General features: G+C 44.9%; 1 protein-coding gene across 2 annotated transcripts in view; it reads left to right on the top strand.

Moving 5' to 3' along the window:
• LOC147709784 (uncharacterized) overlaps positions 1 to 14,842 on the top strand; it is a 173,774-nt gene that overhangs the window by 143,210 nt on the left and 15,722 nt on the right. For both annotated transcript variants that reach the window (XM_086925556.1, XM_086925557.1), the window contains one exon: positions 14,349 to 14,489. In XM_086925556.1, the coding sequence (XP_086781682.1) occupies positions 14,349 to 14,489 (141 nt within the window). The remainder of the gene's footprint in view (positions 1 to 14,348; positions 14,490 to 14,842) is intronic.

Raw genomic sequence — 14,842 nt, 5'->3', positions numbered from 1 at the left:
GGCTTGCAATGTTTTTTAAGTTTTATTTTATGAAGGAATCCTTTTAACAATCCTAACTCACTAGAAAATACCTCAGGGAACTCCTCACACACCTCATTACCAATATTGGGTTGATCAATCAAATAGACAGGTTCCGAGGCATTGGGGTCTAATCTTATACCTAGGTCCTTTTGATGCCTCCATCCCAGTAAGCACGATCCTTTCTTAGTTAGATACACTTTACCCACAGTAGCTCTTTCTTTAAATCTGATGTGCATAGTGATCATTCCCACAACAGGTATAGTGTCATGGTTGTAACCACCCGGGTTGATGTCAGGAGGCAATACTTCATAAACTTTGTCAACAGACCTGGTCTTAAACGTGGTTTCATCTATAAGAGTGTATGGTGAACACGAATCCGCATATACTCTATACGCCACACCATCAAGCATAATCTCACATTCTGGATAGCTACATCCTGTATTTTCAAGTAATTCATTAACCATAAATACAATGTCCTCCCTTGGCTCTTCATCATCCCAAATCATATGGGTCATTTCCTTCTTTATATCATGACACACCTTGGTGAAGTGTCCCCTCTTGTTGCATTTCCTGCACATGGCACCCCTTGCTGGACATTTTACACTATTCGCAAGGTGATTAGGATTACCACAACGGAAACATTTCATCTTTTGGGACTCTTCCTTTAGGATAGTACTACCTTTATGCATATATTTGCCCTTGTCATACTTATTGGACACTTTCAGGACTTCATCCTCACACACTTGCTTCACCTCAACCGCCTCTTTCATTTCATTCATACAGAATGCTGTGTGTTCAATGCTTTTAGCTATGTCGATAGCTTGCTTCAATTCAGGGGCATCAGCAAGTAATTTTTCTTGTATTTTCCTATCAGAAGTGAACCTGACCAATTGGTCTCTGATAAGCGAATCTGTGAGGTTTCCAAAATCACAGGTGGAAGACAACCCTCTAAGGACTGCTATGTAATTCACCACCCTTTCTTGTTTCCCTTGATTCCTTGAAAAAAATTTGTGTCGCTCCAATACCACATTAATTTTTTTTCCAAACTGAACTTCTAATTTTTTCAAGGCAATACGGTAAACATCTGGTGGAGCATCCCCTTCTCCTCCTCCACCTCTATTTTCTAACTCAACTTCAGGTAGATTATCATACATTTCTCTAGCATGCTTACCCAAATTGTGTAACAATATGTGCAATTTCCTTTCTGATGAAAACCTGTTGCCTCCAATAGCTATCAAATAAGATTCAAATATCTTCTCCCAATTCTTCCATGGAGTGAGAGGTTCTCCATCATCATTGAGAAATGGAGGGGGTTGCGACATTGACATTGCAGTAGCCATTTCACAATCTACACCCCCGTGGGAATGGCTATTAAAGATGCAATTTAACAATACAAGTGCTAACACCTTAATATGCAATACTCTTTTAAGATTGCTCTTAGCATATATATGTTGAAAATAGCACCAACAATGTCAACAGAAACAGTTTCAGTCTCAATAAGCTGTGCCCATCAGCGTGACATGCACCGAACAGTGACTTAGATGAATGCTGTGCCTGTCAGCATGATCGCACAACAAGCTCCTGAATATTGAGGTGATTAGGTGCCCTGTAACATTGAAAATAATTAGCTGTGCTTATCAGCGTGAAGCGCAACAGCACCCTCTGACAAGCTTTTAGATGTAAAGCTGTGCTTGTCAGCGTGAGAAAACAACAACTCTAAACCACAGGAATCAAACTCCTCTACATGTGCTTCCAACGACACGTGTGATGCTGGGCTGTCGTTCTCCTTGGCTTCCCCACCGGATCTGCCAAAATTAACACAGGTGCTATGGTGTTCCTCACACACCCAACTTTGTGCCAGCACCTTCCAGATTTGTAGAAACCACATCGACACGCGGATTACCAACGATGAAGGCGGAACCGACAGCTTCACAAAAGTCAAATACACACGCCCTGAGTAACAGCTGTGGACTCCGGGTGTCGTCAGGGATAAACGCTCTGCTGACTGTTCTGTCAAGCGGGGAAGCTGAGAGCGGAACAGCTGACTGAATTGTAACAACGGCGCCGTGAACAGATGAACAGCAATGACACACACGGTGCTCCTTAATCAACAGCTCCCTTAACAGTCACTGAGTGGTCGGTGCGCCGTTATCAAAAGCGCCGACCTCAATTAATCATCCGCCCCTAACAGATGGAAGGAACCCTGGGGATACCGCTTCACAGCACAGCGAGATGCGATGAAATGCTTGGCTAAATTTACGCGCAAATGTCAAAAGCGCCAGCCAAAAGTCAATAAACGCCTAGAATTTATAAATGCGTAACCTCTTCAGGAACGAGTAAAGAGCCCCGCGGGAAGGAAAAGAACGCTGGGCTCAATAAACAACTCGTCAGCAAACGCAGTTCGCAATTCCACAGAAGACTCACGGTTACTTGAACTTGGCGTCGTGGTTCACGGCAGTGCTGAATAAACGGGGGAAGACCAGATCTGCCCCCCGCGCAGCCCCGTCGCCAATTTGTTAGAATAATAAACAGCCACAAGCTTCATCAGAAGAGCTGAGTTTATTCACGTCTGGTCTCTCGCACTCCGCTCACCTCAGTGAACGTTCTATGTCAAACGCCCTGCCAACATTCCATGGGACAAACAATGCAGGTTGTAGGGAGGAGGGGGGAAGGAACATACCATTTGCATATGTCAACAAGAAGGATAACAACATATCCTAACACACATAAACTAGATGAGATTACAACAGTTATGCCTAGAACTAAAATGGGAGATGTTGCTGCCCAATACATTAAACCAATAGCAGGTGTGAGGAGATGTCTCCGTTCCATTGCAATTAACGCTTCGCATCACTGCTAGGCAGCGCTGGTGCTGTAGATTAGAAGTGCAGGCGCTCAGCTGAGAAGAGTTTGTACAGGCCATGAAGAGCATAAGAGCAAAGCTGAGAATTGCTGGTAGAGTCCATAAAAGTGCATGAGTTCAGCTGACAAGTGCTAGTACTTGCCATTCAAAGTGTTATAGCTCAGCTGGGAAGACTTGTCAAGGGTGCTTGGAGCAGGTGTATGTTAACCCCAAAGAGTAGGATGCCCACTGGTCCTTGACCTTTGGCACACCCCACGTCACACATCATTGCCCATTGAGCACCATCGGGCGTCTTTCTTTCCTGTCAGTTATTACATTATGTGTATCCAATGTCCCGCTCTTGCCAACGCTGTGCTTTGACCTGCTGGTCTGGGGTCCTTCCTATCAACGGGTCCTGCCAGTAGGTCTGCACATTGAGTTAAATGCTGACTGGTGCGTTAGTGCTCTGAGACCATTCTTGGCTTTATAATAATAATATATATATTTCAGGTCATGCACAAACCTACGTGTGAGGAGGAGCCTGTGGAATACCTGTTGGGGTCTGCACACGTTCATGGGCGAGGAAGGGCCTCTTTATGTGATGAGATGTGCCTGGTAGATTAGAGCAGATTCCGGATTTGGCTTCCACGGGGCAGCATCTGGACGTCGAGATGGGAGCCATTTTAGATCAGGAGGAAGCATTGATGTTCACAAAACTGCTGACTCGTTAAATAGTGTTCAGGTTGCTGCACATTGACCTCGTTCTAATGCTTCCTGATAAAAGCGGAAAGTTGGGAAACAAGTATTCGTTTTCTTCTTTCTCCATTTTAAATAAGTAAAGCTCACCCTCTAGTGGAACTGGGTTGAATTTTTCAAGAACTAATATTATTAGTGAACATTGATGGATAATACTTATTGATACATGCCACAAGCTGCCAATCCCAGCGCGCCTGCACCGCATACTGAAAGCAATCGCCTCACAGCACCCATTCCGTTGGACTATACGCAAATTAGTAGAGTGGGGGAGGCCCAAACCCCCAAAGACCCCTCAAACTGGTGGTGTGGTATGTATAGCAATGGAATTACCTGCTTCGGAACGGAGACACCTGATGCTGGCAGGTCACTTGATCAAATTGTGTGATCCCGGGCATGTATTTTTATATCGTTGTTAGCATGAGAAACAGGCAGCGACAGCATGATAACTGACTTCATTCCAGGCGGCTCCAGGTGATTCCACCCAATCAGAGTGTCACTTCATTTACCTTCTTAAATTTAAAATCCTACTGAGACCATAAGGGAGAACCGGCCTCCCAACTAGTAACTTTGAGTTTTTAAATTAATGCAGCACTCAGTAGAGGGAGGGGTGGTAAGAGCCAATGTGTGACACATCTTAACGTATCCCTTCAAGAGACGGGCTAGCAATATATAAGACAGGCCCAATAAGGAAGCTGGTGGGAAGAATACAGTACACATACATACTTCAAAGACCTCCTCTGTGTCTGAAGAACACCTCATCCGCGACATCGGTTGCTGAAGGGTGCAGGTGTTTGTGTGAGTGGCTATATGCCCTTTCAAAGGGAAAGGATAAGTGGGCATCGCGCTTAGGGTGGAAAATGAAAGCCCTAAAACTCGAATGTTTTTCAATGGGGGTGCCGGGACTGGAATCGGGGATTACCGCTCTCACCTGCAGGTGACGCAGCCAGATAATCGGAAATTGCATGGGGGAGGGGGGTCAGGGAGATAGAACCGGGGACTGTAATGTGCTTGACTGGTGCCAAATTCGTTTTTTACAAATGTTTTGTGGTGGGCCCGCTGCGTGCCCAGTGTGTGGCGGGCCCTAGGGGGCATTGCTTTGGGGGCATTTATTAATTAACATGGTTATGTCCTATATGTAGCCTTGAAGCCAAACAAAGTGTCTACATTGTAAATAAACCAAATATACATAGCTTCATGTTGCTAAATAACAAAAAAAAAAAAAGATATCTGTGTTTGATGTAGGAAAAATGGCCAAATAAAATGCAGCAAAATTGCAGCAAAAAATCCATATTTCTGCTGCTAATTTTTCATTTTTTGTGCCGCTAAATTTGCTAATCCATGCCGCTATATCCTGGGGGGTCTGGCTAAGTCTCCTTGGAAGTCTGTCAGGAAGGCGTTCCAGCGGGCTGCTAGAGCGTACTTAGGTACGCCCTTTGTGTCCTTCCTGCCCATTGCAACACCTTCCGCCTGGGCCCATGCCTGCATGGAAGGCTCTCATGGGGATATCGCAGGTGACATTGATGATCTCCATCCACAGGTGATTAAACGCTTGGCAAGGAATAATCCCAGATCCGTAGTCCTTGTTGTGGCCCTGTGTGTCTTGTCTCTGCAAGCAACAAGCCATTGGCTTCAGAAGGGGATCTATAGAGGTGACCCACAACTTTGTCAAAGGGAGCGTTCGACTGGGAGGGGCTTTTAGGGGTCTACGACCTTTTGTGTAGTGAGAGCTACTTCTGGTCAGTGAAAATCTTCGTGAGCTACCAACCCCCGAGCTTCAATATGGGATGAACAGCAAATATTTTCAGGTGGGGAACAGCCCTACCACGGGGAGGAGCAGTTCAAACAGTGTTTTTTGGTAACCAATGGGGAACTCCGCTGTAACTGTACTGCACTACTGGTGAGCCAGAGAGGAAGTTTAAGGGGGAAAACTACATTCCAGGGTTGGATCAAAGTCTCTGTAATGGGATATGTTTCTGAGAAGAAAAAAATGAACATTTCCAGTGTACTATCCGGATGAGGTAGGAGGCATTTCAAAAGTGGAACACTCAGGACGAAAAGGGTGGGGGGCATACCATACACCTGTTATTGGGAAGAAGTGGGCATTGTAGTCGACCTTGTATTTTAGGGTCATTGCTATGGGGGCGGGTCTTGTTTTTAGGGAAAAAGTGGGGGTTTACAAAGGGTGGCTGCATTATTTTTAGGGTCAAGCATAGACGTGAAGGGCTTCAATGGCTGGTTGCATTAAAGGGGAGGTTTTATGAGGGTGTTTCTTTGGGTGTCGGAAGCAATCGATGATTCACAGTGATAAGCCGACTCTTAATGATAATGGCGGAGAGAAAGGGTTGGCCAGCAGGCCAAGCAGAACGTATGCTGGCCCGCACCTGTGATTATTCTCCCACCTCCACAATAGGATTTAGCAATAATGTTGTCACGTCCATGCTGCCTTAGCCATCTGAGGATGGTGAAGCAGGTTGCCGTTACTTTAATTGATTGAGCAAGCATGCTGAGAGAGTCATCAATGATGATGCCCAGATTTTTCACTTGAGGGGAAGGCTGTGGGAAATTGTCCATTTCAGTCGGCCAGTGTGTGGGATTCCATAGATTTTTTTGTTTCCCCAGTACCAGAATCTCTGTTTTGTCCCGGTTCAGCTTTAAAAAAAATTGTTGCATCCGGGCAAGGTTTATGGGAATCCAAAAGTGAGTTTAGAGCACTAATAACTAACTTTTTCCAGTTTCTACTCGTGGGGGGAGAAGTGTCAGGGGTAGATTGGGAATGTACTGTAAGGGTTAGGTCGAAATTAATCAGATAGTGATCGGACCAAATTGTGGGCTTTGCAGGAGAGCAAGTGATCTCTGAGAGGTTTGAGAAAACCGGATCTAACAAGTGTCTTGCTGCATGTGTGGGGCCAGAGTTTAATAAGTGGAGGTTTAGAGAGGCTAAATCAGAAATAAGATTTGATGGCACTTGATGTATTCAGAAAGGAGATGGATACCTCAAGATAGATTATTCAAGTTACTTTATTTAAGTTAAGATGTTAAGTTAAAAGATAGAAAACCCCATCAGGAGCAGCTGACCTGCTGCGCAGCCCTCACCCAACTGATATAAGATACAACAACACAACTTTCAGATTATGAACATTAGCCATATTAGAAAAGGATAAGAAATGAAATCCAGAAGAAAGGCGTAAGAAAAATAAAAGCAGAGGAGATATAGGATGAGAAAAAAGAAGAGAAAAAAGTAGCTCCAAAACAAACCAAAGGATAGAAAAAAAGAGAAAACATGGAAAAACCAACAAACAGAATACATAAATGTGAAATGTGAAATGCACACTCGGTTTACAAGTATGTCCGGAACCGCTGGAGCCCAACAGAAGAAGGTCTTAGTATCCTGTCAGAAAAGGCAGAACTGTTATAACTCAAGTATTGGAGTCATGAGTATCCATTGAATGCTGAGACTGTTGTTCAATAAAATGTCTCAAATCTTCAGGACGTTGAAAAGATATGGAGAAATTATCCTTCCAAATACGCATCGTCGATGGGTCACAAAGTCCATACTTGAAACCAGGACGTCGAAGATGAGGACGGAAAGCAGAAAATTCCTTGTGAATTGCGACAGTTTCTTTGGCAAAATCTTGATGAATAAAGATCTTATTTCCATTAACCATCAGTGAAGGAATTTCTCGAGCTGCTTTTCTGATTAAAACCAAGTGATGGTGACGAAGAACCTTAAAGATCATATGCCATGGCTTGGAGTGATGAGGTTTTAGATGAGAAGGAATTCTGTGTGCCTTATCTATTTCAAATGTCTCAGGAAATTTAAGCTGCAAAAGACCAGGAAGCAAATTTTCTAAATATAATCTGCAGTTAGCTCCTTCAACATCTTCAGGTAAATTAAAAATGCGAAGATTGTACTGCCTATTGCGATTTTCCAACTAAGAACACAAAGGTGAAATTTTTGCCACTAGAGGAGTGAAAGAGTCAATTTTAGCCTTATTATCCTGAATTTTTATTGAATTATCTGACATTTTCATGGATAAACTAGCAATTTCCATGCGCACATTTTTAACTTCTGATGCAATGGACTCTGTATTAACTCGCAAAGCTTGAATCTCCTCTAATATTAAAGATAAGGAAGGTTCAGATGACTCCACAACCTTAGATTTAATACGAGGTGGGGAATTTTGCTGCTTCCTTTCGTTATTAACAGTAAATTTCTTTTCCATTTTGTCAAAAAGTAAAGTGGACACTGCAGAAATGAAAGAATTCAATCCAAAATGCAGCAAATATTGTGAAAATGAATGAAAAACAACTGGTGCAGCAGCTAAATGGGTTGGGGGAGTGGCTAGGCCCAAGCCAGGCCCTTTCCTAGAATTGCACTCCGCCCCCCTGACTGACAAACCCTGCTGTACCTCGGAGCTGGGCAAGGTCCAGGAGACAGTCTGAGGAAAAAGCAACTTCTAGGGCTCCAAAAACTGAGAAATTCGCTACTCAATGCAGGTGGGCACTCCTCTAGCTTTCCGACCGCTTTGTGTGCCAGCTCTGACAGGAATCGTCGTTTTAATCAATAAAACAAGCGCAAAAATGCGCTAGAGTAGGAGCGCGGCGGCCATCTTTGTTCGCGCGCTCGTGCGTCTCCAGATCCAGTGTTTTAGATGGTCAGTAGGGGCATTAGTTGAAAATGCCAGTATAGAGGGCAATAAACCAATCATCTTCCTTATGGAAGTCGATGAGCGTAAATGTTTACCAGTTTTGGCCTGTGTGGCAGGAGCTTGAGGTTACTGGGATGTGTCTAATCTGCAAGTAGAAGAGAATCGATTATGCCAGCGATTACTGTCCTTTCATCATCGACTCCTAATTTTGTCTTGCATGAGGAAAGCAGTGGGACAAGTTAAGGTTGCCCCTTCGTTGCGCTGAATCTTCTCACAGTTTAAGTCTGGCCATCATTCTGGACTGTCTGGCCTGCCAAGGGCCATGCGACTCCGTGGCCTACGGCTATGGAGACCCCTCTTACAGCAATTGGCAGATATGATTTGCTGAAATGCGTACAAAGAAATGTATCATTCAGACGCAGAAACTGTATTTAGCTGTGTGTGCAGACAAGAGCATCCTCCTTCTGGCCATTGAGGCATGACCCAAAAGGGCTTCCCACACAGACCTCTGTGCAATGTCAGCACTCTTACAAGGAAGCACTTCCAGGAGGCTTCCTGCTCCCTGTGTGCTAATGCACTTCACTGCCTCGGCGGGGGTGTGAGGCACAGCTGCAACTCAAAGGCAGTGAAATAATTGGCACAAATGATCGCCATGATGTTGTTTGTAAGCAGTGTACCGCTTTCATTGTGTCTGCTCGCTGCATGGAGGGATGCAGTCAGGTAATGCTCTGTGCATACGTGTATAGGCTGTGAGGACTCCGTTTGCTGCATGGATACTAGCATGTCATTTTGTGAGCACATCCCATGTAACATGAGGCAGCTTAGGCTGCAGGGGTGGAAGGGATAGGCGCGGTGGTGGCGTAACCGAAGGGACTACCCCAGGCTGGGAGAAGCCCTAGAATGCAGATGTGGTTTGAGGGGTGAGCTTGAGAGAAGCAGGGGTTTTTGTCCCCCATTGTTCACATTGCCCTGCTGAGGGGTCACACTCCCATGAATCTTGATGTTCACAATTCCTGCATCATCTCCTCACCACTCTCATGCTTATGCACTAGGAACTTATCCATGCTCATCTGAGAATTTGCAGAACCACTTGCAAAATTCCATATTAAATGTATCCTAGAACTTCAATGTATAACAGATTGGTCCCTCCTAGGCTCCACCCCCTGCAGGGAAGCTCTGAGCCCTTGGAGGTGCTGCTTGTCTTTGGTTCTCAGCCCTATACACACGAGAAACTGGTCTTCTTCTTCTTCCAAGGTGCCTGCAGGATAAAGAAATACAGTCCCCTGTCTCTCAGAAGCTGCTCCGCCGTCCTCTGCTGGGTTCAGCCACTGTGCAGCAGCTGCAGACACAATTCACACAGATGTGTGTCCAATATGCATGTTAACTTTTATTACATAAAGTTACACAGTGCCTTGATCCCCTCATGGGCGACAAGCAGAGCTCTACAAATCCACCTCGCATTACATGATATACATTACATCACACAAAACCCAATGTCATTAGGTATTGTCGAGATAAAACGAGGTCAAGCCAGTGGTTTTACTCTTGACTGGAAACAGGACAGAGATACAAACATGTTAGCTAGATCCCTTGGTAAGGCAAGGTACAGATCCAGGTAGGAGCTGATCCTGGCTGAAGCACACTTCCGGACTCCTTCGAGAGAGGCGAGGCCACCTAGACCCTGTATAAGAAAGGATGCACGGGTGCTCCAAGAAGAAAGCTGCTCACTGACCAACAACCTCTACATGGATTTTTCACTGTCTTAATTCAATGATCTCCATTTTTAATCAGGATGTCTGGCACCTTTATGTGGGCGTATTGCGTATGGATGGAGATGAAACAGGAACCCCCTGTACTACAGTTGTGCAGCTGAGTACTTATGTGCACTTGCTTACTTTGTATTGTCTGAGCATGTGCTTGTTTTTTCATGCGTCTCTTGATACTATTATGTCTGGGGTCCTTGCAAGTTAGTTCTTCTAGTAACTCTTCGAGCTTTTATACCTCTGAATATCGATCACAGGATATGGGTGTCAACAATGACAATGCTGAGTCAGACCTGTTGCATTTTCTGTGATAGGATTTCCTTCCCTAGCATTTCCGGGGGGTTCCAATCTCCACCATTAACCCCCTTTCCGCCCTGATCCTTTCTGCTTGATCCCCATCTCTCGCAGGAAGTGATTTTCATCGCCTACTTCATAGCTGCCCAGTTTTGGCTGAAAGGTCCCAATGTCCTGTTCTTCAACACAGCAGTGGGGCTTTGTTAAGTGTTCTAACTCACGCCACATTGTGTGCACGTGCACATGCTTACCTTTGTGGAGCTACTTTTCATTGCAGATTTCAGGTCGCTTCTGCAGGCAGCATATGTGCGGTCCACTGAGAGGTACATCGTGGCAATCAAAAATACACAGGGGCTTTAACCCACATATTGCTTCCCATTGGTTGGCTTTCCTTGAGTCTCTACTTTGCCTACTTCTCACTCAATCAATTAACGAGTATATTTGTAGGGCGCTACTTGTTGCCCGTGAGGGTACTCAGGAGCTGGCAGAATCCAGTTGATCAGCTGAATAGCCAGGTCTTCAAGGGCTTTTGGAATTCTGGAAGAGATGGAGAGGTGGATACATGAAAGGACAGCTCCTTCTATGTCGTCACTGCTAGTTAGGAGAAGCAGTGACCTCCACATCTGCTATGTCGGATGCGGGAGTGAGTGTTAGTGAAAGGGACGCGGAGGGAGGTGTCTAGTGGGCTGATGGAAGTTCAGCGGGTGGTTTAAGTCGGCGAGTCTGAAGTTACGTAGGGTCTTGCATGCCTCTTTTCTGTACAGGGAGCCAGTGGAGTTCCCTGAAGTTAGGGGTGATTTGAGTTCATCAAGGGTGATCCAGGATGAGTCTGGCTGCAGCATTCTGTATGATCTGTAGTCGTCAGAGAAGGAGAGCTGCACACCCTACATACAGAGCGTTGCCTTAGTCTAATCAGCTGAAGAAGAGTTCCTGAGTAATGGAGCGTCCTGCCCATCCACTCTCCCGCTCCGCGGTTAATGTTGTAGCATGGCGCCCGCTTTTACTTTTACAACACAGGCGCACACATTTAACAATGGCGCCCATGGCAGGCAGTAAATTATGTGGCCAAAAAATGCAAATAATGCTGCAAATTTGATGATATTATTACTTTATTATGTTGAGGTTTTCAAACTTGTTAAAATTGTCTCACATCCCATCATCCCCATTCCGCCCCCTCCACCCCTGGGACGCCACGCTTAATGTTTTAGCACAGCGCCGCATGTACTGCCACACCGGGGCAAGAGGGTTTCTTGCCATTTTTGTTACTTTGCTGCAGACAAAATAATCATATCTCCAAAGCCAGAAACACGGCGAGATGTACTTCGGTGATCCTGGCTTGCGGTGGAGAGGGCTTGTTTACAGACTCACGTACGCTGTCACCTGTATAAACTCTCGGCTGGATACCTGCTCCAAGTGGCTTTAGGGCATTCAGTTGTACTATCTACTAGTGGTAACACAGCAAACCTCCTTACTTGTGCACCCAAAATGGGAGGAGAGGGGATGTCGCCTGTCTGCAGTGCGGAACTCAGAGGCTAAGAGTAGACTGAGCTGGCGGAGGAAGAGGATGGCACTGGTGGAACCTGCGCTCCCACTTGCTGCACCGACCAAAACTTTTTAGAGCAGATTTACAATAACTGGCACATCCCTGCATGTCAGCAGGGATTCGCCACTTATTGTGTGGCATGCCTCCGCCACCATGGATGCGCTGCATATACAATGAGGCGCACAATGGGGCAAAAACGGCACAGATGTAAAAGCAGCGCATTGCTGGAGTTGCGTCGCAAGCGTGACGCAGCTCCAGCAATGCTCTGGGGGGCCCTATTCTTACAATGCTGCGTCAATCCTCACGCCTGCTTTAAGCAGGCGCAGGGTTTTGATGCAGCATGGGCCCAAAACTGACTAAGTGAAATCTTGTAGATTTCACTCAGCCACTCAAGCACTCTGCCGGTGTAAAAGGGAGCAAGGGGCTTGTAAATCTGCCCCAAAGTCATGATCTCGAACGTGAATAACGCGTTTCTATCTCCTCTGTGCAAAATAGTTAAATTACTACTTTTCCTTTATGATACTTTACAGTTTATTCCTTGAAACATTTTAACGTATTTTCTGTAAAATATTTTAAAGAGTAGTATTTATTTGTTTTCTAAGTCCGTCCAAATGCATTTCATTGACAAAAACGTTTTTTTAAACTCTGTATGTTCCATGACGGATTGCTGATTGTTAGTCAATATTTTAGAGAATGTATTGTTTTTTTCTGCTTGGGTCGTGATGCCCATTAAGCATTTGCAATCAGTAGGTCTCGCATTTACACAAGTTTAAGCTATTGGCATTGGAAATGGCAATCCCTTATATTTATCTGTTTTTGAAACCAACACATAAATAAAAGGCATTGTCATTTACAATGCCAATAGCTCAAACTCTCACAGATGTGAGACGTATTGCATTGCCGATGCTTGTTTACTCTTGCTACGTATGTTGCTTTCTGCACCACACACAGAAAAGGAGAACGCCGCTGTGGATAGTTTTAGCGCGGGAAGGTGCCGCTGCCTACAGCACAGGCCCCCTTTCTTTCACCATGGTGCAAGCGTGCCTGCAATGGTGCCTGGCTGCTGAAATAGGGCCAGCGCAGGGGGAAAGGACAGGAATGCACTGCATTGGATAAATATGGTGCATTCATGCTATTTGCCTGTAGCGCAGGGACACACAGCAACGTAACATGACGCGCTGCCCTGCGCTACCCTTTGCGTACATATGGCCCTAGAGGTCTTGTTTATTGTGCATCTGAGGCCATATTAGTAAAGGGGCAGACCCTGAGTTATCTCAGTCCAGGTTTTAATGCATAGCTTATGTCCAGCCCCATCAAGCATATAAAACAATATTTCCCATGAAGGGAAGCAGATTAAGGGGCCTTGTTGAAGGAATACAAATTCCAAAAGCGATAAGTGCACTTCATAACGTCACTTTGTAGTAGATAAGAATTATCAGAACCAAACGTCTTCAGACTGGAGGAAAGTAGGCTCAGGAGAAGCATTTGAAAAAATATATTTGTATCACAGGAGCAATAGAAGGAAGCAACACCATTGCTTTAATATATCAGTTTTTTCCATACGTTAAAGTGAAACCTCATGAATTGGCAACTTGCACTTGAGGATGAGTTAGTGTGTGAATGTAAGAAAGAACGGTTGGAAGAATTTGTGATTGAGCGTCCAATAGACTGCTGTATGAATGAATTAATGCATGCATTAAAGTCACTTACCTATCCTCATCCAATCATGTAATCAATCTTACGTGTATCCATTCAACCATCCACGCATTCTCAATGATAAAAAACAAACCTGTTGGGTTTGCCAGTGCTTGTTGATAATTCAAATGCATTATACTTTCTAGCAGGGTCCTTTTATGATCTATTTAATTTTAAATCAATTAAAAATGATATAATTTTAAGTTTTACGCTATGTTACGGAAATTTCAAACCTGTTCAGAAGCATAAATAGGAGGAGTTTTTCCTGGAAGAGGCAGCATTTCCAATACTAGGTTTAGGATATATTTGCATTAAATGTTCTCTTAGTATTTATGAGACTTCTAGTGGTGAATATGTTGATTTCATTTATAGCACCATGACACTTGGATGCACATGCCTGCAGGAGTGTAAGAGCACATCATGAGAGTGGTTGACACTCAGTGGGACCTGAAGGGCAGGATTTCTACTCCTCGCAGCCAAACTCGGCTTCTCATTCTTCTGAAGTTGATAAACTGCCCACCCCTGCATTTGTTAATATGAAGACTAAGTATTTAAGAATTAAAAAATGAAAAACAGTGCAGGGAAATAAGTGAAAAGATCAAGCTGTACACGAAGTGCAGTTCACCAGAAGCGTACAAGTACTGCTGGCGCGGAGCGCGGTTTGAGGCGCACATCCCAGAGTGTAGGAGAGATAGACCTCGTGTGTCCAGGATGAATCTTCCAGATGTCTCCTACACCACCACACGGAAAGTAACTTGTGAAACCTTTCCTGTCTTCTGTTTCAGAAAAAGACGGGCTGTGCCCATATGAGGAGGAACCGTGCCTCAAGCCTGAAGGAGAGGACATGTGTAACAGCGATGACGACTGCCCCGGGCTGGAAAAGTGCTGTGGCTCGTGCAAGAAGATGTGCACAACTTCTGTTCAAGGTGCCTGTTTGCGCGCTTCCTGATCGATTTACATGATCGATATGTCTGACCGACATGTCTGATTGCCCTGCCTGGTCACCTTGTCTGAGAGTCCTGTTTGCTTGTCCCATTTGATTGCCTTGTCTGAGCATCTTGTCTGATCACCTTGTCTGCTTGTTGGGACCGGTTGTCCTGCCCAGTTGTCCTGTCTGATTGTCCTGTCTGGTTGTCCTGTCTGATTCACTGTCTGGTCACTTGTCTGAGACTCTGCTTGAGCATCTTGCCTTATTGCCGTATTTCATCACCATGTCTGATCACCCTGTTTGGTTGCCCTGCCTGAACATTTACATGACTGCCCTACCTGCTCATGCTTT

The sequence above is a fragment of the Lissotriton vulgaris genome, chromosome 6 (genome assembly GCF_964263255.1).
Source record: "Lissotriton vulgaris chromosome 6, aLisVul1.2, whole genome shotgun sequence".
Classification (NCBI taxonomy): Eukaryota; Metazoa; Chordata; class Amphibia; order Caudata; family Salamandridae; genus Lissotriton; species Lissotriton vulgaris.
This window is presented reverse-complemented; position numbering and strand designations above follow the sequence as displayed.